Source organism: Bubalus bubalis, chromosome 11 (genome assembly GCF_019923935.1).
Source record: "Bubalus bubalis isolate 160015118507 breed Murrah chromosome 11, NDDB_SH_1, whole genome shotgun sequence".
NCBI lineage: Eukaryota > Metazoa > Chordata > Mammalia > Artiodactyla > Bovidae > Bubalus > Bubalus bubalis.
Window position 1 is genome coordinate 70,547,675 of NC_059167.1, and position 24,150 is coordinate 70,571,824.

At 39.0% G+C, this 24,150-nt stretch overlaps 1 protein-coding gene across 10 annotated transcripts in view; it reads left to right on the top strand.

The window, feature by feature from the left end:
• The window catches only part of MEIS2 (Meis homeobox 2), a 223,723-nt gene that overhangs the window by 11,726 nt on the left and 187,847 nt on the right, over positions 1 to 24,150 (top strand). For all 10 annotated transcript variants that reach the window (XM_044925235.2, XM_006058062.3, XM_006058060.4 and 7 more), the window contains one exon: positions 4,010 to 4,124. In XM_044925235.2, the coding sequence (XP_044781170.1) occupies positions 4,010 to 4,124 (115 nt within the window). The remainder of the gene's footprint in view (positions 1 to 4,009; positions 4,125 to 24,150) is intronic.

Below are 24,150 nucleotides of genomic sequence, written 5' to 3' on the forward strand. Positions count from 1 at the left end.
CCCTCGAGTCTTAATTCCAATCTAGGGTTCTTTCTCCTACACCACATCCATTGCATCACCTCTTCATCTGGAGTCTAAGATGAGTTTCAGATGATCTGAGGTCGAACTTGTGTGTGGTGTGGTTTCTTTTTTTAACTCCTGGAAACCTAATACTTTTCACTTCCCCATTCAGTTTTGTATTTATTCAGAAACACTTACACATTTTATTTCATTGCTTTTTCAATGGAAGAACCATGAGCTGGGTAGAATCATTTCAACAGGGAAATACCACCAGTTCGCTGGGAATTATTAAATAGTGTCCTATCGGCAGGTCTCCCCCAGAAGTGCCAAACTGGTGTAAAACATTATAATGTCCACCATCTCTACAGCCTCAACAAAAGAGGTGCATGGAGGATTTGCTTTTTCTGCCCAGAGATGCCTGTCCGCTCTATGCTCTTTCCTAGATTTAGCAAAATTCAATGATGGTGCTAAATCAATTTTTTTTTTTTTTTTTTTTTAACTTTCAAGGGAGGAAACACTGGCAGAATTGTGTTTTCTAGGGAGAGCTGTGTGTAAATGAGAAACAGAGGAGAGCTGCAGAGTGATCTCTTGTGGCTCCGCTACTACAAGCTCTCCCCATCTTGTCTCCTGCTTTTATATTAATTACAACTTGCATTATCAGCTGTGAGTCTGTAGCCCAGCAAATAGAAAATACTGCCCCTGGAGACCTAGCTTCTTGTATCTATTTTCCATCTCCTTCCATTGTGCTCCACTCAGTATTCACTGCTTTTCTCCTGCTAACACTGCTCTTTAATGCAATTACGTAAGAGCAAGAAGAGTCCTGTATTTGACTCCTAATTATGAAAGCCCCTGGGAATAGAAACATGTCTCTTCCTTGCCCTCGAATGTCTTCATGATACCTGGGGCTGAAGAGCAGGACATAGATTGTGGAATGCACCTACCTGACTCCTCACCCACACACACACACACACAGCGTTTCTCTTTATTTTTCTAAGTACGTCACGTGTTTTACATGCTTTCATATGCCACTTCGGTTTCAAGATTCACTAAACTTCTGCATATAATTTGGCAGAAAGCCAAGCAGTTATTCTTGAAGGATGTAAACTTGGAAACTATCTAGGGAGGGGAAAGAAGAAGAAAGGAGTTGTGATGCAAACAAATACTTCAGTCTAAGAACAAACCAATCTTATGTGTAAAGGACTGTATTGTAGCTATCCATGTTGCTTCCAACGTTTTGTGATCAAGGAGGTAGCAATTTTTATTGACCAGATTATCAGTATTTATGTTTGTATGTGATCACGTCACTGTGATGTAGCTGAATACGGACAACTTTGGGGTAACTCTTCAACTTTCAAACCCCGAGGGATTCAGCTGTTTTTCCTCCTTCCAAGTTAGATGAATATCCTGGTACTAGTTTGTATCAGTCTTGCAAAGTAGATCATAATACTTGAAACACACTATGGAGATTGGGATGCTTGTAGGACAGCATCTTTGAGGATGTGAGGAAGGTAAGGGGGAAGAAACAGGGGCATGGTGGGTTAGATAGTAAAAGTGAGCTTGAGCAAACTTCAGGACTGAGCTGAAAACCCAAGACCCAACTGATTTGGAGGAACTAGCTGCTCTAAAAGTATTATTTGCTTGGGTGGCTTACTTCTCACCCCTTTAGTTTAGAGACCGCCTCCTCCAAAAAACCAGGGAAGGAAATCAACTGAGTTATAAACTTGTGAGGCCTGACTTTAAAACTCAGTACAGGTTTGACTAATGGGGACAAGACAGTACTTTCCATTGCAAGAAGTCCTTCTGAGTGATCTCTTGGAATCACTCTCATGTCCAAAAAGAAAGACTCGCTGGAGCTTCATTTGAATGATTATAAAATAGCTGTTAGATGACATTTGCCTTAAAACATAGTTGAGGTGTTAGTAGTTAGTTATTGTAATTTTCATGAGGGGTAAGGAGCTTTTATAGCCACCAGCTTAATAAAAAGCATGCAGTGCATAAAATTCACATCACTTGCTGTTTTAGTGATGCAAAGTTTAACTGAAAAGTTTAGCTTAGGTGACTCTTATTGCAGTTTCTAAAAGAAGGCTCTAGCCAGTGTTGTTGCAAGACTAAACTCATGCCATGCTATTGTTTTTTTCTTTTTCTTGTAATTCTTCTAGCTCTTTATCTGATTACCATCCGGCAAACAGCTGACTCGAAGAGTCTGCAAAGCTTGAAGAGCCCCTGCATTCTGTTTGCTTTGAGCTAGAAACTATTGGAAGAGTTTTGAACTTAGATGCAAAAATTACAGGCATGACTTTGTCTTCATACAGGCAGCAGAACCTTGGTTTTCATTTTCTTCTGTTCAACTTTGTTCCCAAATCTATCAATACTTTCAAAAATGTATCTTTACTTTAGAGATATATATATACATGTGCAGTACTTACAGTCACATAGTTTCTGCTTCAGGTTTTGCCTTTGAATCAGTGGCTTGCCTAACAGCGGTGCCAACAGCATTGTTTGATAGAGATGTTATTAATCTCTAGAACTTTGGGACATTTCACCATCTATCAAAAATGCTAAATATTAATTTACAGTGGTTTGAGACAGATCTATAGAGGCAAACAGATTTTTGTTGTTGTTGCTGTTCCAAATGATAATAGTTCCTTATTTTTTCTCTCTTTGGTTTCTTGACTTTGTTTTGGTGAAGTTTTATGTTCTATTTGTACATCATAGGGTTAAGGTTGAGAAAATGATAGACTGACCTTTTTCTCTGGATAGAGTATATATAATGACAACACGGCAAGATTGTCTTCAAGTGGTCATGATGTTAGCATGTTGCCTATAGACATGTCAGTCTGAGTCCTTAGTTACCAATTCTTGTAAGAAGAAATAATGTACTTAGAGGGACTGACGGGGCTTTTTATTTTGCTCTCAAAGTACTGCACCCCCCCACCCAACAGATTTGCTTGCCAGTAGATCTGTGGGTTTAGTCGAAGTTATCGCATACAGGTGACAAGTGTACAACTCTGACCTTAAGGCTGGTCTGTTTCATATGCTGTTCCTACTCTCTGTTTCTGCCAGAGGAAATTCCATCTCTCGCCTGCCTTCATGTGGTGCTGATAAAGTCCTTCCTGTACATTAGAATTCCTGTTTTCCTTTAAGCGACAGCAGGGTATTGGGACTGATCAGGAAAGGGGAGGAGGAACAGAAGAATACACTCAGCAAAGTAGCATGAACTAGAACTCTCGGCTTACCTTACACGTCCTTTAAAATGAGCAGTTCTTTCAGGAAAAAGCACTGCTCTGTGACTTTAAACCTTCCATGCAGCGCTAAAGGAAGTCCTCTCCAGTTTATTAGGTGGATCACAGTTCATAGTTGTTTCATTTTCTGATTGTCGTTTGCCCACAGTAAACAGCAAGGAAGGTATTGATGCAATGATTAATATTATTGTCTTTGTTAATGATATAATCAGTTGACAATAATTTTGAGAGTTAATTCAGGCCTTTTTAGGGCAATGCATTTGATGTGAAGGGCTGTCCCATACATTCTCCAATCTAAATTTTTAAGGGAGTTGTTGAGTTTTATAGATGTGTTAATATTCTGAAGTGTTTGGTATCCAAGAGCATTGGGACCTATTTCTTGGAAGAGTGTGGCATAATTAATTAAAGAGCAAACTTTTAGATTTTTAAGGAGGCTTTTTTTTTTCTAACTTAAAAAAATGCACTTTATTGAAGTATAATTTGTATATAATAAAATGCATCCATTTTAAGGCATCTGTTTCAATCGGTTTTAACAAATATGTACACTGACATAACTATCACTTCGTCATGATTCTAGTGCATCTTTTTTTCCTTTCGGTACCTACTGCTGAAAAGACAACATACTGTAACATGGCATCTATATATGCCTAGTTCTACAAATACTAATATGTACATGTTTTTTGCCTCTCTCTGCACCTTTCCCCTTGGTTCGTCATTTATGGCTGAAATGGTAACTGTGGAAAAATTCCTGGGCCTCCTGACATCAGAATCCTGCATCTTGGCGAGACCACGATGATGCAACTTCCACCCATTCAGCAGGCACCCCAGGGCCCTCCAGTGGGGGCCATGCGTCCCAGAGTGGAGACAACAGCAGTGAGCAAGGTAAAAAGTCAAGGATTTTCCTTGTGCAAAGTGGGCATGACTGAAATAACATCAGTATTTTATATTGGTACATCAGCCTCACTGTAAACAGGAGAGTGGCAGGTTAGGGAGTATAAATGGCTGCTATTCAGGGAGACAGTATTTCCTTCCCTTAACTTATATTACTCACCAAAAACAAAACAAAACAAAAAGAGTTGTCTAGTCTTTAAGCAAGCATTACAATAACAATTGATTAGTTCTGCCAATTCTTTGACAAATTTGGTTATCTACTCTTAACTCCTGGGTGTAAGCAAATAGAATGACGGATCTTTGCTTCTGTGATGCAGTAGATTGAATTATACTATAAATGGGATATTTTATTTGTAAATCAACTATAAGGGTTTTCTATAATCAAGCAATGATGCCTGTAAAGCACACATGATGCAAAATCTGTTCTTATTAGTTCCAAAGCGCCATGCAAATTTTATATGGAATTGTATTTTGGGAAGATGGATTTTGAAAATTCTTAGATTATTTGTCCCCATTTCTATTCAGCTGCCATGGTGAGACTTTTGTCACAAATTGTAAAAATTCAAATAATCAAAAGGCAAGGGAGACGTCAACTACAGATGACAAGGAAGCCTAGAGTCATTTAAAATAAATTTTACCATTTAAGGCTCACCTATTGCACAGAGAGCAATTATATATTGGTAGGGTTGACTCTTCTATGGCTAAAATTATTATTTAAAAGAAGATGCATTATTGAACGTGGGCCAGGAAAGTATATAGATTTTACTTTTTAATATTTTACATTAGATGGTGTCTGATCTCCTAGGTCTATTTCATCTCTATTATGACTGTGTTTATGGCCACAATATTTAAGCATTAGACAGTCTTCCAAGTGGAGGACAGTTTAACAGCTTGAGCTGTAGTCATATATGCCATTTAAAAAACGATGGTTGATGTAGGGTGAGTGCCTTTATATTTCCAAGTTCCTGGTCATGGATTTTGGATTCCTAGTATTCTGGAAGAGTTTAGAGAAGTGTCCCTTCTAGGATGTTGTTAAGTTGTGAATGGGTCCAACTTAGAATCTAGGTTTAAGCAAGCTGCAACTAACACAGAAATGAATACTGTCAAATGGTAAACTGTGGAAGAACCGGTGAACTGTATCTATTTAGGCTTTCTGTACTGTTTTTTATTAGATCACTTTGGTTATATGTAAGAAAACGAAACTATAAAGAATTTTGGAGATGAAATGTATATAAATTCAGTGAATCTGTAATGCAGTGGCTTTCATTGTGTTTCTATGTCTTGGAGAAAGACTTCTCAGTGTATTTAAATCTGAAAAGCTTTCTAAGACTCCTCTCCTCCCACCACCCCAAATCATGGTGCCACAAAGGGGGAAATGTATCTATTAATAAAAACAAAACACCTTAAACATGGTACAAGAGAAGGGGAAAGGAGAAGCAGACTTAATGGTCTAATGAGGCTATCTTCCAAAGACTTGTTGTGTGTGAGGCTCGCTTTGACCTTTCACTTTGCTCAGGAGCCCAGTGCTTCATTTTTCACATTCTTGCAATTACGTTAACGCTTCAAGCATTTCTGACTCCAAGTCAGCTAGCAACACCAGGCATAACTCAACACTGTGAGTTTTTCTCCTCTCTGTAGATTCATTAACAGGTCACCAAGGTCCCAACTGAAATTTAAAACTGACTGGTTCAGTTGGGTTGGTTGAGTTATGGCCAGCGAGATGGCAGGAGAGGGCCAGGGAGAAGGGGAGGCAGGGAAGGACGACCCTGGGGTTTGGAACGCTGAACAGTTGCGGCCACGGCCAAGGCATTGAGTTTTATCATTTTGGTTAATTTTGCTGGCTTGTTGTTTTTGCTTTTGTTTTTGTTAGGGAAGAGAAAAGCGCTGAGACCGATACAGTTGCGTAAAAACCATACACACAAACCTCTATGTTGTGGTTAGCCACACCCACGGATGCCATGTTGAAGGATTTGATCCCCACAGGATTTTGTTCCTTTAATCACATCTCCATGGGATTAAAGAATGGACATGGTAGCTTATGTGTTTGAGTACTAGGAAGTCAGTCATTTTACTGTATTAAAGTGTGAGGGACAAAAAAACGTTTTGATTCCTGGAAAATGGAGACACTCTGGGCATGGAGAATTTGCTACCTGGCTGATTACATCAGTGGCTCCGAAACACGGGTTGAAAGATATTCTGTATTTTACAAAGATTCTACATTTCAAAGGTCAGACTTGAGTGTATTTTGTCATACTCGTGCCCATATTAGTCTTTTAAATATGTTTTCAAGATATTTTGTCCCACCAAATTGTCCAGAGTAGCTTTCTGTGGGAAAGATTAATTATCTGCTTCAGGGCAAAGTCAACAGAGATATTGACTGAAATCACATATGCTTATCCCAGGTTAAATCTTAGGGTTGACGTTTAATGGAAAGCCTAAGAAGGAAATTTATGTTCTCCATATTAAATGTATTAAAATGCTTCATTGGGAACCAAGATTTTTAGTTTAGAAAAGAGTTTTCTTGCTTATTCAGAATTTATTAGCACAACAGGCATATGGAAAACTGTAAAACGATTCAGTTTCAAAACAAATTATGATAAACAGAAAAAAATAGGGATGAATTGTACTAAAGACAATGTTTTCATACACATTTTAAATTAAACTTTAATAGCCATATGCTATAAAACAATACATGCATTTATGTTGCTTTATGATTTGGGGAATATTTCTACTAAAATGATTCATATGAACCTTTACTTTGGAGCCTAAAAATATCTCATTATTTTATGACTTGATAGGGAAAGAGCTACAGTTACACAGGTGAAAGGTCATCTTTTCCTCCTCCGTGTTTGTACAGCAAACCAAAAGGAGGGGGCGGAAATCAAATTTTTAAAATATTGTAAAAAACAAACTTGATAAAATGTGAAACCTGACTTTACTGTCTCTTTCACACAGCACATGCCTAGCAGTAAACTACATAAATATGAACCAGACTTTCATTCACTCTGATTTCTTTGGCTAAAAGCAGCCAAATGGAGTTTATCTTGTTAGTCACATGAGAATGAAGAAAAAAGTCTGTTTTATTTTTCAGGGATAGAATTAGGGTGCAGACTGGGTCTCTGGGGAAGTAACTGGCCCTCTTTGTGTCTGGCTTCCCATCAGTAATAAAATGGGGCTTGATAATAAGGCGTGGGGTCCCTAATTCTGTACCTGCTGAGTCAAAAGCTGCTTTGTATTTCATTGTGGGTTTTGCCCAGAGTAAAGACTAGGAAGCAGCCCCCTTGTTCCTGGAGCACTTTGAGAGCCTTAGATGAAAGGCACAATATATGTACAAAGTATTATTATTATTGATGGGTTTGTGTAACTCCCATTAACGCTGATGGGAGTTACGCATGTGAATTGGCAGGAGAATAGACCCCTCAGTGTTTAGAGCACATGAAATTTACATTTTTTCCAGTGCTGTAATTGAGATGTTGACAAATTGGAGAATATTGATGAGCCTTTGTTTTAAGTATTTCGTGCCAAGTTTGTTTTATTTTTTCCGGATTTGAACAATGGTATGGGTTCAGCAGCAGTGAATAAAAAGGGCAGAGTAAAGATAACTTTGTATTTCAATATTTTGATGTGCCAATATGAAATAAATTGTCTTAGGCAAATGGAATATGCTGTTTTAATCATTAGCTAGGCATGAAAGAAAAATTGATGTTGACATCTTTGCTGTAAAATCGTTGTAATGGGGCCTTCCTTACAATTCATTTTTGTAAAATTCATTTTGTACATTTTGCAGCAATTGAACAATCCCTGCACTGTGAATAGGCAGGATTCCCAGAAATACCGAGACAGTTGGCCCAGTAACTGCTGAGCTCACACTGCACACCACACGCACGTTAACCATACTGTTGCCAGACCCAGTTTAACCTAAATCCATTAGTATTTAAGCATCTATGCGTCTCTCATCTTTGAAGACACAGGGCTGTACAAACCAGCATAGTTCCCCTCAACTCTGCCACCTACAAAACCTCTCTTTTGATGTCTCTATCATCCAGGCAATGAGACTAAAATTCCATAACTAGATATTATGCAATTCTTTAGCAATCATGGTTTTGAAATCTAAAAATACCCACTATAGATTTAACGTAAATGATTATAGGTAAGCAAAAGTCTAACACAGGCTTACACTGTTGAATTATTATATAATGCATGAAATAGTATTCTTCCCCACCAAGTATTCCAGTTACATAGTTAAAAGACGGGGGGAAACCCTCAAACCCACTTATAGTGGGTCCTGAATATGTTCTACTGGGATTTCTTATTCAGTCTAGGAAAACTCTGTCAATGGAATGTTTTCATAGTGGCGGCAATCTCTTTAAAATAACCCTAAATACAATATGACAGATGCCATCTGGCATAATCTTTTGCTAGTTGCTTTTAACTTTTATTTTTCCTAGAGCTAAGTTCATCCAAAACTGGTCACTTACTGTTATGATAAATATGGTGACATTTCTTTTCCTTCCTGTCCTCCTAATTGTATCAGAAAATTCACTGAGAATGTAATTGAGAATTGAACATTGGCACAGAAGAAGCTGTTGTATTATAGAATATTTATGTTGCATTTTCATACTTTTTTGGCTCCCCAAATAAAATCAAAAGGAATACTATCCTTAATCATCGGCAAACATCCAAATAATTTCTGTTGATTTTCTTAAGACGTTTTAGAATAGCAACCGCTAGAAATAAAATTAAACTCTTCTAATAAATAAATGCTCTAGGAGCATGTAATGGTGCCCATAAATGCTTAAAAGCTTTCTATAATTGCTGTTAATTTTGAGTAATTTTTTCCTATATGTATCAACTTACTTGAAAAGCCCGGAGTTGAGATTTCTAGATTTTTTTTTTTTTTAACTTAGTCATGTAAAGGGATGTCTCCTGATGCCAGTTAGAGTTTAATTTAGAGTAGTAATTAAACTTGAATACTGCCTCATAAACAAAAGATAAACAATAAACCAGCCACGTTCCCTGCTGTTTCATAGCTTTCTTTCCCAGATGTTTTAGCCTGATAATTTTTACACAGTGAACTACCTAACATGGAGTTTTGTGGACAGAGGTCGAAAGAGAGTTTTCTTTTTAGCTTTTCTTTTCTTCTTTTTTTTTTTTTTTTGGTTTGGTAATCTTTTTTCAGTTCAAAAATCAAAATGTAGGGGCTTTTCCACTACTTAGATTTTTTAAAATTCTGATTAAGTAAATTCTTAATGCAGACGTGCTTTAAGGATAACTCTAGTTTTTTTCCTTAGATATGGTCTCTTTTTTTCCTTTAAAATCAATCTTGTTGTGAATATGCCTTTACACTTAATAACGTAAAGAACAGATTTTTGCTTAAGTAAAATCTTGATAGTAAGTCAGAGAAAGAAAAGCTTGACAATAGAAAATGTTTCTTTTCCTCTTTTCTTCTACTTTCCACCCCATGCATCCGCCCCCCCTCCTCCCCCTTCCCGCCCATGGCCAACGTTACTTTGCGCTTGTACTTTTCTTTGGCCTACAAGCGTTCTCTGTCTGGGTTCTGGACCAGTCCATTGTCAGCCATGATCTTTCTAATTGTCAGGTACTAGTCGGCCATTCAATGCAGAAGCCATGTTATTTTCACTGGGTGGGGTAATTACTGAAAGCTGAGAATAGCTGCACTAAAGACGAGGGATACTTTCATGATCCCATTAGCATAAGAGTGGGTAAATTATTCATGCCAAGTGAGGATTCTATGGGGAAAAGTATAGTTAATGCACATAGTTTTTAAATGTATCCCTTTCTGCTCTGAGACTAAATTCTTGTTGGAATCAGTTCTCAGACATTTACGGGAAAGCTCTGGTGGCGTGTTAGATGCAGTTCATCTCTCTCTCTGTTTGCAGCGCTCTCAATAGAGACCATCTGGCAAAGATCCAAAAGGTGATTAAACAAAATGATCAGCTCTTGTTGCTGTGTTACATGTCCAATACTCCGGATTAAAAAACATGACCCACGACAGTCAAGCTCACGTCATGCCGCTCCCTCTCCCCCCTCCCCTTCCCGTATAAGAATTCAGATGGTCCACAAATGTGTGTGCCATCTTTGTGTCCTTATGGCCCATAATCATGAACAGGTTGTGCAAATGGCTCTTTCTGGAGCACTGTCTGTTCCAGCAGCATAGAAGCGTTTCATATTAATTGGGTCAGTCTAATATTCATATTGACATGGGGAAAAATTACTAAAATTTATTCTTATAGCAGACAATGAATATGTGTGCTTTCTGCCATGAGGGAAGTGAAATCTGACAACTGGCTTGTGCAACTGATTAATTTTTCTTGAAAATGGAGAAAAATCAAAGCAGGGGAAACTGTCATTCTCTGAAAACAGTGCACAACGCTTTGTAAGTAAACAAAATGCATTGGCGGGGGACTTTGGGGGAGCTTGTGGAAATGAGCTCTGGTTTTAACGCCATAATCAGGGATGAATTTACAGTGCCATTCAGAGGCGTCCTCCTCCCCATAAACAAGCTGATAATCACAGGGAAGCTGACTTCCAATTAGCTTTTCCTTCCCTCACACGGATCAGGGTATTTATATGTCCTCCTTAAGCTTTAATATGTCACTCCTGAGTTGGTCCATCTCATGTCACATTCAAAAGTTTGGAAATAAAATGCTTTATTATGAGGAAATCCTGCAAGGTAATTTTTCAACCAATCATTTCACAATTGAGTTAAGGTAAAAATGCCAAGATTTGTGACTAAGGGACAGATGTATCTTATCTTTGGGGGTTTGCACCAAATGCCAAGTAGAAATATAAATTGAACAAACCAGACATTGTGAGGAAGTGATTGAAGAAATATTGAGATGAAATCTTGGAATGAACTATATATGTATATTTATAACAATGCTGTGAATTGCTTACATGCCACATTTGCATAAGCCTGAACTCTGATTTTTATTAAGGGGCAGTTTCATGTAGGTTAGTTAAGGCATTCAAAACATAAGACCATTATTAGATTATTCAAGAGATTATGCCTGTCCACTTAATATTGTGTAAATAGAGGATATTCTAGGATGAATTTGAGTGCAAATGTCCAGAAAACATAAAGAATAAATCAGAAAAAAAAAATTCTTCAGAACCACTTTAAAACATCCTCAGTCCCGTCAGCTCCCATTTCTAAGGGAGGGTAAGGCAGTAGGTTAGAAATACAGCCAGGCACAGTACTCAGGGAGGGGAAGTGAGGGTCCCCTGGAGTCAGTGCAGCGTGGCAGATGAAAGGGACTTGCATAGCCTTGGGGGTCTTAAGGCTATTATAGGGCAACTCATGCTCTGTTATCATGCTGATTTTTCAATTGATTTTTGGCTGAACAGTACTTGTTGAAGCCCTCCAGAGCATCAGACACAGCCTTATGGTGCTATATGTTGTAATACACGTGTTCTGTTTTTTTCCCTTCATTGTCTTTCCTGCCTTTACTTCGGAAGAATAGTCTATAATGACGCCATGTTATTTTTCTCTCTTTTCTCTGTTCTTCTTATTTCTACCCTCAGAAAGTTCTTGAAATTCTTACTGTTTTAAATCTGGGGTGGGGTAGGGTAGTAGGAGAATAGCTTTTTTTTTCATCTTCCTATGTAGACATTTGTTTTTAATTTGGCCTTTGAAAATATTTTGATGTCATAGCAGACAATAATATAAACCATTTTTATCTACCAACTTTATCCCTTAGTAGTCTTGGGCTATTCACCCCTTTTCTAATGACCGGCAAGAAAACAACTACGGGATTTCACTAAAATCTAATTCCTCATTAAAATGAAAGTTGACCGTTTTAATGTCCCTTCTACTGTAGCAATAAGGTCCCTTAGCCAGATAGAAAGCCAGAACTTGAAAAGGGAAATATTAGAGAGAGACCTAAGGGGAGTGTGTCCCTCTCTCTTCTGTCTAGGAAATTCTGATTCTAGTGTCATCTCCTCCAGGAAGCCTTCCTGATTTGCCTGGGACATAAGCCATTGTTCTCTTCTCTGCACCCCAGTGGCACCCTCTACCACTATTATAGCATCATTCACATTTTGTGTTATAATTATTTGGTTCCTGGTCTGTCACCTTGCTTTTCCAAGGCAGAAATTATTACTTATTCAGCTATCTAGCAATAGAATGTTCTTTTCTTAATCAATAAGCGAAATCCACAGATTTCAGTTTTTGTAAGGTAGAAACAATGTAATCGAAACTTTGTACTCATCAGCTGGATATTTAACATATTGATACGTTTGAAAAAATCATCTTATATCCTTAAGAGATAATAAACCTATTTCATTTTACTAAAATTTTATTGTATGCAACACTATCTTAAATAAGTCAATGGACTATTATGGATAGGATCTTAAATTTTAGATTCTTATTTTAAATGGTATTTGAAGATGATACTTAAGATAGAATTTGTCTTATTTGATATTTAATGGTATCTTAAATTATATACATATGGTCAGAATTTGGACATGGGATTTCTTTTCACTATATTATCTATACAAAAGTAAGGGTGTGGATATAAGTCTTATAATGTAATGTAATAAGAGAAACTTTAATGTGGCAAATAGTTTCCCCTGATGAACTCAGGATCCATTTTGCTTGCACTTCTTGTTTAGGATGAGGTTGACCTTGAGGGAAGTTGGGGGTCTTCACATACAGGTAAAGAAATTGGAAGTAATTCTTGAATTTTTAGGCTGTACATGTTTCTGTTGATTTCCTACATATTCATTCCAGTTTTCTTGTAGTTTGCTTTTGAGCAGGTTTAATTTACTTTAGGCAATGTAAGCAAACCCTGTATTGAGCCCCCTTTTCATCTGCTTGAGGTTCTGTCTAGAGTCTTGGACTGTGAGTCAAGATGCCTGTGCTCTGGGGTTAGGCTTGCACGGAGAAGGACACGGACTCAGGAGGCAGAGAGACATGGGTTCAAATCCCAGTTTTACTCCATGTCTGCTAGATTCAGTTTCTCCATCTGCAAAGTAGGGGGAAGCTGCTCGCCATCAAGGTTGTCCTGGAGATGGTATCATGTGAGATCTATGTGTTAAACACATAATATTGCCTGGAACCAGTAACTATTAGTTCCTTTATTCCCCTGTTCTGCTGTCCTTGACTGACTCTAATTAGCTCTGTGGCCTTCGATGACTCCCTTAGTCTCTTCAGACTTTTGCTCACCCATAAAATAGGACAGAATTAGATGATCTTTTACATTCAAGTGCCAGGGATCTAATGTTTACATTCATGAGTCTTCTTTTTTACTTTGTGCATTTTAACATAGAGAAAGACTGCAAGTTTTTTAGTTTTTGCTTTTTTTGTTTTGTTTTAAATCAGAGGTGTAACAGAAACATTTTTATTTCCTTCATTTTACAGGATTATTATGTAGTGAGATCATGTTTTTTGTTCCTTGCTTTTGTTTACGAGGAAAGACTATTCTTCCTGGTTTGGCAAGAGAATAACCAGGCCTTACAGCTGACATTCTGAGGAGGGCAGATTGTCACAGTCCGGGTATAGGACGCTGAAGGTGGTGCATGACTATCAGAAGTGTGAGATATATTTTGTAAATACAGAGTAACTTCCATTATCCATTATCTCATCAGTTAGAATCTCTGTTGGAATTTCTGTACATCACAAGTAGAATAATAAAGGATAATCATTACAGAGGCTGAGACCCTGTCCTCTCCTGAGATGAATTACAAAGGCAATGGCACCCCACTCCAGTCCTCTTGCCTGGAAAATCCCATGGACGGAGGAGCCTGGTGGGCTGCAGTCCATGGGGTCGCTAGAGTCGGACACGACTGAGCGACTTCACTTTCGCTTTTCACTTTCATGCATTGGAGAAGGAAATGACAACCCACTCCAGTGTTCTTGCCTGGAGAATCCCAGGGACGGTGGAGCCTGGTGGGCTGCCGTCTATGGGGTCGCATGGAGTCGGACACGACTGAAGTGACTTAGCAGCAGCAGCAGCAGCAAAGAATTTTCAGGAGAATTATACAGTTAAGAATATTTTACTGTATCTAATTATTTTTAGACTCATAATTCACACCAGATGAAGCTGTTACCCTTTAGTCAGTAGAATTTGTGCTTAATCAAAACGCTTATTCCTTAACTCTTGCTGCCAGCTAGGGATGTCACTGTGGCCTCAAAACTAAGGCTTCTTTTTTTTCTTTTTTTAATTTGGAGATTTACAAAAGCAGACTAGGAGTGTAAAATTTCATATTTCTTCTTTGAGCTAACATTTATAACAAATGCCACCTGCTGAAATAAAACCTCCAAAATTTCCATGGACTAAATGTGAATGATGGAGAAAAGTTGATAACTCATGGGTTATTGAAAGCTTATGGAATCTACCCCTTGAGTGTCCTTCAGTGACACACACCAGAGCTGACATATACATAAACTTCTCTGGAGGCAGGAAGCTCTCGATCTCTCAAGACCTCTTCTGAGTCTATGTTGCTTAAATTCAGTACACACAGATATTCATTGAACAAGGCGCTCTGGAAATAAAAATATAAACATTACAAGGGTCCCTGCCTTCAATAACTTACCATCTTTTGTGAGGTAGGGGGCACCGTGGCACGTATGCTGGTAACTCTTACGTGAGGCAGATATTCAGTGCTAGGGAATGGATGGAGGAAGGCTTGTTGACCCAGAGAGAGTGGAGTATGCAAAGGATGGAACTTTGGAAGCAGATGGCTCTGAACACTCATCCTTGCCCCGCCGCTTCTAAGCAATGATCTTTCTGAATGTTAGTTTCTTCACCTGTGAAATGGGAACAATAACCGTCTCATCGGGCTTCCCTAATGACTCCAATGGTAAAGAATCCACCTGCAGTACAGGAGACCCGCCAGCAAAGCAGGAGGCCCTGGGTTTGATCCCTGGGTTGGGACAATCCCCTGGAAGAGGGCATGGCAACCCACTCCAGTACTCTTGCCTGGAGAATCCCCATGGACAGAGGTGCCTGGCAGGATGCAGTCCATGGGATTGCAAAGAGTTGAACATGACTGAGTGACTAAGCACAGCACAACACAGCACAACCATCTCATAGGGTAATTGCTAGGATTAAATAAACATTAGTTGTCTTTTTGTTTTAAGTCTCACTTGGTAACTAATGTGGAACTGCCCAAATATTCTCTTCATTCAACATTTATTGACCATGTAATTGATGGGAATCACTATCCTAGATGCTAGAGATACATAACTCCTAAGATGTGATATCATTCCTCTTTATACTCTTTGTTAAGTAACTCAGAAATGTAAACAGATAAATGCACATGCTTCTAATATCACGTGCACCATTCAGGTTGTAAGGTATTTCAGATGAGGGAGCAGATGAGGGAGTGAAATATCTGAAATATCTGTGGAAGGCGCCACAAAATTGGGGAGGCTTTAAAAGGCTTTAATGGCCTTCAGTGGGTGTTTACAGGTCAACAAGGTAGGGGATGTTTGGGGAGCAGATGGAAGAGCCAGTGCAGAGGCCCAGAAGTGTGAAACAGCATGGTATGTTCAGGGCAACAACCAGATTGATAACTGCCGTTTGTGAGAGAGGCTGCTTGGGAAGAGGGTGGCTGGTGAGGCAAGTAGGGGCTGTCTGTGAAGATCCTTGTTTACCAGGCTAAGAAGCTTATACTTAATCCTGTAGAGCACTGTTTACCAAACTTTCCTGGAGATAAGTAGCTCCTAAGGGGCTTGTCCATACAGATTCCCAGGCAGACCACAGACACACAGAGTCAGCATCACCATGGGAGGTCCCGGGCCTCTGAATTTTCAATCCAAGCCCCAGGGATGTGGACTGACCATTAAAGAAAATTAAGCAAAAGGAGTTTATGATGAGATTTTGTATTTTGGAAAAAGCTCTTTGAGACTGTGGAGAATACATTTGAGGGAGGCAAGAGTAAGTACAGTAAGAACTCTACACGTGAATGAGTTCTGTTCCAAGAGCATGTTTGTAAGTCCAACAAAATTAGCCTAGGTACCCGACTAACACAATCGACTGTATAATAGGTTTATAGTTCTTTTCATACAAATAATAATTTAAAAAAAAGCTTGAAATAAAGATAATGTACTACTGTACTCTATACAGTGTGTGTGTGGGGGTGCTCAGGTGTATCTGACTCTTATGACCCCATGGACTGTACCCCACCAGGCTCCTCTGTCCATGGGATTTGCCAGGTAAGAATACTGGAGTGCATTGCCATTTCCTACTCCAGGGGATCTTCCTGACCCACAGATCAAACGCTCATCTGTTGAACCTCCTGCATTGGCAGGCAGATGCCTTACCCCTGTGCCACCTGGGAAGCCCTACTCTCTGCAGTACTGTAAAGCACGTGGAAGCACAACCACGTGTAGAGAATGCAGACACGTGACAGTGTACATCAGACGCATGACCTGACTTATGTGACTGGACATATGCACGCACGTTCGCATCTTTGAAAGTTTGCAACATGAAGGCTTCTGGGTAGGGGACTTCTATATAGAGTAAAGGTTAATAGTCCCAAGGGCTGGTGAGGGCTAAATGAAGACAGTGGCAGTGGAGCTGTGGCGGAGAGGACTGGTAGATTACATGCAGGAAGAAGGGAGGAGGACAGAGTCCAGTATCACATGCAGGCCATTCTCTTAGTGGAGGTACCACAGTGTAGAGAGTTTTCTTTTCTCCTGCCATGAGTTTTGAAATATGGATGTCTCTCCATCAGAGGAGAAGACAAGGAATAATATTCCACTTACACATGCAAAGCTGTTGAAGTAGAAATGCGTGATGCATGTTGGGTGGATACTGATTTTTTTTCCAGGTCATAACATTACTGGGCTAACTTAAGGGTAGCCCAGTTGAGGAGGTAGCCTTTGATGTTTTTCTGCTTGCCTTGATATTTTCAGATCTATCATTTGTCCTGGGTAATCCTCCACTTTGTATTTGTAAAACAGGAGTAATAGATATCTAATTTAATAGATTTAGGAAAAGAAGAATGATGTGATTTGTCTAAAATGACAGTAATTTTATGTTTGGTTCATAGTAAACAAAACATTATATATATATATATATATTTTTTGCTTAAATGTTGCTTTAAAAAGAGTTAACAACTGACCCTGTACAGCTGTCATCAGGATGAGGAACCTAAAAATGCAATCCTGCATTCATCCTTGGGAAAACAGAGTTATGGGTTGTTTAGCTGGAGATACCTGCCTTGAGCCCAGCCCTGAGCCCTGCCACCTTCTAAATACAAAATGCCACTAGCCTCAGACTCATCTAGTGGAAAGTGATTCCTGTCCTCTGAAGTACCATTGCACATTTTTCTGATTCTCTCTTCTGACAGTTGGGTTGTTCCCATGTTATAGTAATTGGTTACATGTCTTACTTATTATCCTATTTGACTGTAAGATTCTTGAGGACACTTTCCATGACTGCAGCATCTTCCTTCTCAGCCCCCCATTGTGCTATGATAACATAGGAGACCTTCGATAATAATAATTATTTTTTTTAAAAAAGAGGATTGGGTCCATATTGTGAAGGACGTTGAATAGCAAGCCGAGGAGTTTGTGCTTGATTTGGTAGGTAATGGGGACCTATTGAAGATTTTTGAATGGGGGTAGTGACATAATCGCCTTCCTTTTGAATGTCAATGACGAATTCTCCACAGTGTCTTCCATGGTCAAAATAGCAGACCCATACACTTGCCTGAAATACTGTCTGTTTTAAAGAATGGATATTCTTTTGAATGAAGAAGCAAATTTCAAATCGCTTTAAAAAAAAATAAAGCTTGACATTCTCTCTAAAGTAATTTAAACACTTAAATTATTGTGATTCACAAAGGTCCCAAGTATGTAACTTCATTCTAGGAACATTTATAAGGACACATTTTGGTAAAATTTTACAGTGTTGTTATAATTATTAACAACTAGATATGACTCAACAGGACTGAGTAAATATATCTTCTGCAGTATTTGGAAAACTATGATTCCACGGATATTTAAATAGACATCACTTAAGAAAAAAAAATAAAAGGACTTTGTGGTTAAATAGATTGCAAGCTGGAGCAGTGCAGGGTTTCCTGTAGTATAGGAATGTGCAGATCCTCTAATTTGCTAATGTGCATTTTAAGTCTGTAAGGAGGCTTCTTAGACTCACTTAACCATTGAAATCCTTTTTTGCATTATCTCTGGGGACCGATCTTCCTCAGAACACACTGTGGAGAACACTGTCCTCGACTGCTTCTTTCATTGAAGTACTCTCAGATAGGGTTTAATATCCTAGGGAGTCTTCTTGCATCTTGTATTTAAAAGGTAGGTCAGCATGGGCTCAGGATCAATTTTCAGTAGTGTAAAAAGCAATTTCCTCTAAGGTCTGAAGTCTTGTGACTTCAGCTGTACTTGTACAGAATGTGCCATTAACTTAGCTATCCTTGAAGTTATCCTTGATTGTATTAATCAAACAGTGTTTCCTATATATTTGTTGAGTGTTTGATTTCATACCAGTGCATTTGGTTACACCCTCAAAAATGTATAAATGAGGATCCCAGCAGAATATTGCTAGGAGAAGCGTATTAACACCTAGTTTGATGCAGAGCATACTAGGTACTTTTCTTCCTCAAAAGTAAACTCTTTTCCTTTCTTAAAGTGGCTGGTGAGTTGGAGGCTAAATGGTAAATCTATGGAGGCAGGAGCGAGGGTGGAGGAGGGAAAACCATCTTCCCTCATTTGGGAGTAGATGGCGTGGGCCCTATTTGCTCCCGGTAATGAGCGGTGGACTGGGTATACTATCCGCCCAGTGGAAATTTTCTGGGACACAGAGCTGCAAAACCCCAATCTGCCTGTGTCTAGCTGTTCTGGGATCTCCAGTTTAGTAAAATGTTAGAACTGGTTGCAGCAGGCAAGTGTTGCCTCTATTGGCAAAAAAATTTTCCCTTATACCCTTATTGTTAGAGAATGCCAGGAGACAGGCATCATGCTCCAGGGCATTCAGGAGGGCCAGAATTGCAGTCCGTCTTAATCATGAAGATTGGGCTTCCCTGGTGGCGCAGGCCTGCAATGCAGGAGACCCTGGTTCGATTCCTGGGTTGGGAAGGAGGAACCTTCCTTGGAGAAGGAAATGGCAATCCACTCCAGCACTCTTGCCTGGAAAATCCCATGGACGGAGGAGCCTGATAGGCTACAGTCCATGGGGTCACAAAGAGTCGGACATGACTGAGAGACTTCACTTTCACTTTAATCATGAAGAGGCTTCCCTGGTGGCTTGCAATGCAGAAGGCCCGGGTTTGATCCCTGGGTCAGGAAGATCCCCTGGAGAAGGGAATGGCAACCCACTCTGGTATTCTTGCCTGGAGAATCCCATGTACAGAGGAGCCTGGCAGGCTACGGTCCATGGGGTAGCAAAGAGTTGAACGTGACTGAGTGACTAAGCACTTGGTTACTAAGTGAGGGGAAGACCTCTTTGTTCATACACTCTACTCCTGAGCATTATGGTGGAATTACCCACAAAAGTCTGTCACCCCCTCTTATCTGCAGGAGGGAGAATTAAGCAAAGCACGCTTACCTCTCCAGCTTTGAAATGAGCAAGAACAGGTTAGTGGTACAACTTAGACGGTCTTTGCAGTATGCTGAGAAAAAGCCTGATTTTGTCTTGTCAGAAAGTTTTTCTGCAAGCTTTTGAATTCTTTATAATAATTAGCTCAGAAAATTGCAACATTTTTAAAGGAAGTCTTCCTTATTTTGTAAATAGGAACATGCTTGTATTTGGAGAGCCATTGGTTTTTAATATCATTAATCAACTTTTAAACCCCAAAGTAGAAACATGGGGCTTACTGTTCTTTATCCATCCAGATTTTGGTGCTTCTACACATTTTAGCATCATTATCAGTCACTTAATGGATGAAACTTTTCACCATGTTTCTTATTCTAAATGGAATCTTAGTTGCTCATTTTCTGCCAGTATAAAGCATGAGCTGCTTTCAACTGGCAAAGAAGAAAACAAAAATTAGACCCTAGCTGAAATAAAATTACACCAAAAAGTAATGTGTCAGAGTTTTGACAATTAGAGGGAAAAAATGGTACTCTTAAACTTTGCTCTGTTGTTTCATATGTTGGGCATTTAAGGCAGAAACATCAGGGAAGCTTCCCTGTGCCTGTTGTCAGGGACCTTGAAATGTGGCTGCTTTGTGAGAGGGAAAGAAAGCCCTGAGTTCATGGATGTCTTCTGGTCTCATACAACATCACTCCAGAGATAGTCATCTCTGAACCTGTGACATTTTAACTTTTTCATCTACACAGATGTACCTTTTTTTTTTCTTTAAACTTACTGAAGCATGCTAGCCTCTTTTTAGGCATGCTATCTGATAACATTTGCTGAGTTTTTATGGTACCCTAGACAGCAGGAGGTAAGGAAAACAAAGCTGAGAAATCAATCTTGATTACAGAGGCTCCCTCACCTACCACTGGCTCCATAGACCAGCTCTCTGTGTCGCCCTCTGTATACCTAGCAAAGTGCTCTGTAGAGAGTTTGTGATAAATAGACATTGGTCAAATAAATTGTTGTCTCAACTTGATAGTTGATTAATAGCTAATAGCTTGTAGCAACTTAGTAGGTGGTGTTAGCTTTGACTTAGGAATTAATTCCTTCTTCAATGTAGGAGACTTAAGTGTTTGATCCCTGGGTTGGGAAGATCCTCTGGAGAAGGGCGTGACAACCCACCCCAGTCTTCTTGCCTGGAGTATCCCATGGACAGAGGAGCTTGGCGGGCTACAGTCCATGGGGTCACACAGAGTCAGACACGACTGAAGCAACTTAGCACGCAGAAATGTCAGCGTGATGTCAACTCGACACCTAAAGTTGAGTTTTTCAGAATGTCAGTCGTCAAATCTGTGATGGGGTTATTAGGTGGAATTGAGTACTGTGTGAGGTACATGAAAGCAAGAACAAGGTCATGGCTAGAGATTTCACCAACTCCTACAAATTTAAGGGGAGTGCCTCTATGCTCTATGGAGAAATTCGAAAGTGTATAGTTCTTAAGAGTATGGAGTGAGTCTAAGTGTGATCTTAGGTGACTCATTTTAAAGTCTAAATTTCCTCAGATAGAGAATGAAGATTACCACAGCTATATAGAGATGTTGTGAGAATTAAACTAGATAATGTATTTGGGGCTCTAAATGGTGGACCAGGCATATGTGACACAACATTCCCATAATAATATACATATGCTTACTTACTCTTTATTAGTTTTGAATCCACAACGTGAGCTTAAAGCTCATAACACTTTCTGTGGATTCGTATTTCAGGATACGGTATAGTATGATTTCTAAAAATGTGAGAATAGTAGCTCGAGAATAATTGCTTCTCTATTTTCCCCTGGTCCTTGTCCTCACAGACGTACAGAAGACAGGGTTTGTAGGAAGAGGAGCTCAGAAAAGGGGAAACAATCTGCGAGAAGTGTGTGAGCAGAATTCTCAGTTTCTGTGTACTAGGCTTTGGTGCTGTGTCATGCTGTCCCACTCTCTCGTTTTTTGTACTTTTTAATGTTTATTATCTACCTGAAGGCTAGAATGGAGTGAACTTGGCTGAGCAGAATCTGAATATGGCTCTTCCAACGGTACGGTATGGGGTGGGTTTGGGAGGCCCCGAGATTAAGGCTCAGACTCAGAATAGGAGAACCTGGGCAGGGCTCCATCTCGGCTACCTGTAATCTAGGTTCACATCCTGTGAGGGGGTTTGGTGGAGTGCTTGAGGTGATAATGTATGCCTGGCGTGTACTCACCATCCATGAAATGACAGTTGTTACCAATATTATCATCATCTCTTTAAACTTTCACGGACCTGCCTTACATCTCTGTGTGTTAGACACGGATATTAAGGGATTCCAGGTTTTTTCCAACTCTAACATGCTATGTCTATTAGCTTTTAAATAATATCATTCAAATTCAAAATTACATTTGCCAAGTGATACCTTACATTTGGTTTTACATTTCTGTTTCTTAACGCATTTTTACGTAAATTTTCATTTGATTTCTCCTAGTATCTCTTGGGTTTATCCCCATTTTTCGGATAAGGCAGCTTGGCAGAGGGTCAATTGAAGAGTGTCAGTTACTTGCCTATCACCATAGAGAAAGGATGCAGAAGAATTAAAACAAGGCCATTTAATTTTTTTTTCCCTGTTCTTTACCTGCAAAGTGAGCTTTGCATAAAAAGGCACTAGGTTCACAAATGGTGTAAAATTTAATGAAGGCAACTGACTATCCTGAGAATGTCATTAAAACCCCCATGTCATTGTTCTAATCAAAAGGCTGCCACCCTTCTATTATTTCTTTATTACAACCTTTTATTTTTATTTCATCAATTTAAACTGGAGCCTGAGGAAATTCCCTGCCGATACAGTGGGTTAGGGCTTGGTGGCTTCACTGCTGTAGGCCAGGGTTCAATCCCTGGTTGGGGAACTAAGATCCTGCAAGCCGTGCAGCATGAACAAATAAGTAAATAAAAATAAAATGGAACTTGAGCACTTGTATGCCACTTAAAGATTTTAAATCAGTGGCTTATGCTTTCAAAAAGTAATTTCTTTTCCATCTTCTTTTCCTCCCATGTTGGTCAGATCCATAGGATCAGTCTTGGAGTAGGAAAAGGAGAGGTCAGATATCGAATTGGTCTGTTCTAAAGGCTTAGTTCTCTTCTCCTTGGACTTAGAAATGGCAAAGAATACAAGAGGTGCTGAACCATAAACTAATGAGACTACTTTTCTTCTAAGACTTGCCAGAACTCTTATTTCATAATCAGCAACTTCCTATATAAGTAAATAATACTTGTTTGCATTTTACTATTTGCTCTTTGCATTAAGCATCCATTGGCTTTGAGATAACAAGAATTCTGCCACCCAAAGAAAATCTACCAATTCCATTTGTAACATAGCAAATAGGATAAAAACCCTGGAAAGTTAGTGAATATTTCACATTGTGGGTTTTTTAAAGATACTTTTGTGTGCATAAAAAAGACTTTCTTGAAAATAACTCATTTCAATTTTCTTTTTAACTTACTCACCAAGACCATTTAATTACCTATGCAACCTAGTAGAAGCGTTCACTAGATGGGCTTAAAAAATTAAGTCAGAATATGTTCTTTTTAGCCATAAACGGGTTTGGCATCTTATTTTTTATCTGGCTTGAAAACATTGAAGCAATAAAATAAAATCACACTCTAATTGAAAGATACTTCTGCAATATTCAAACCATAATGTCAAGTCACTATATTGTTCACATTCTTTAGAGCTCCTGAAATACTGAAAGATATTCACAGTATTCTGAGGAAGTTATTTTCTACCCCCCTACAGAATAAAAAAGAATCAATCGGACTTCCTCTTCTCTTTGGCAATATTTCTTCTCTAAAGGATTTCTTGACACTCTTCTTTAGTTCTTGACTTCAAAGGCTGTTCCTGACCAATCTCCAGAGATGAATTCAGTGTCTATAGCAGCCCAAGAGCATGAGGCCACATGCCCAGGTACTGTGACCTCACGTTTGATTGCTTACAGTGTACTCGATAAAGGGCTTAAGCTGCAGCGTACCTTGGGGCTTCCAGAATTTACATGATACATTTTTTTGAAAGAATGTATTTTAAATTGGGGAACACCCTAGTAGTTCTACCCTCTAGTTAGCCCAATCTTGAAAACTGCTGGGCAGTATTAGGTCATGAGTGATTTTAGGAATGAGAATATTTAGGCATCATTTCAAAATCATGTAGTGTCCTATCTTTATAATTTTCTACACTTTTATAAAGTCTGAAAAGTACTTGTGTAGATACCTAGTTATCTTTGCGTTCAACATTTCTTTGGGAATTAGGTGCCTAAGAAATGATAGCAGACAATAGATAATTTATTCCCTCTTTAGAAATTTGTACTTGTTTGTTGATTTTTATTCACTGGATTGGGTTTGTGGTTTAAAGAGAAGTTAATCCTGACTTTCCTAAAACCTATAGAGTTTCAGGATTTCTTAAAGACACTGGCCTTTGATACACCAATCCAATAAAAATTTCCCAT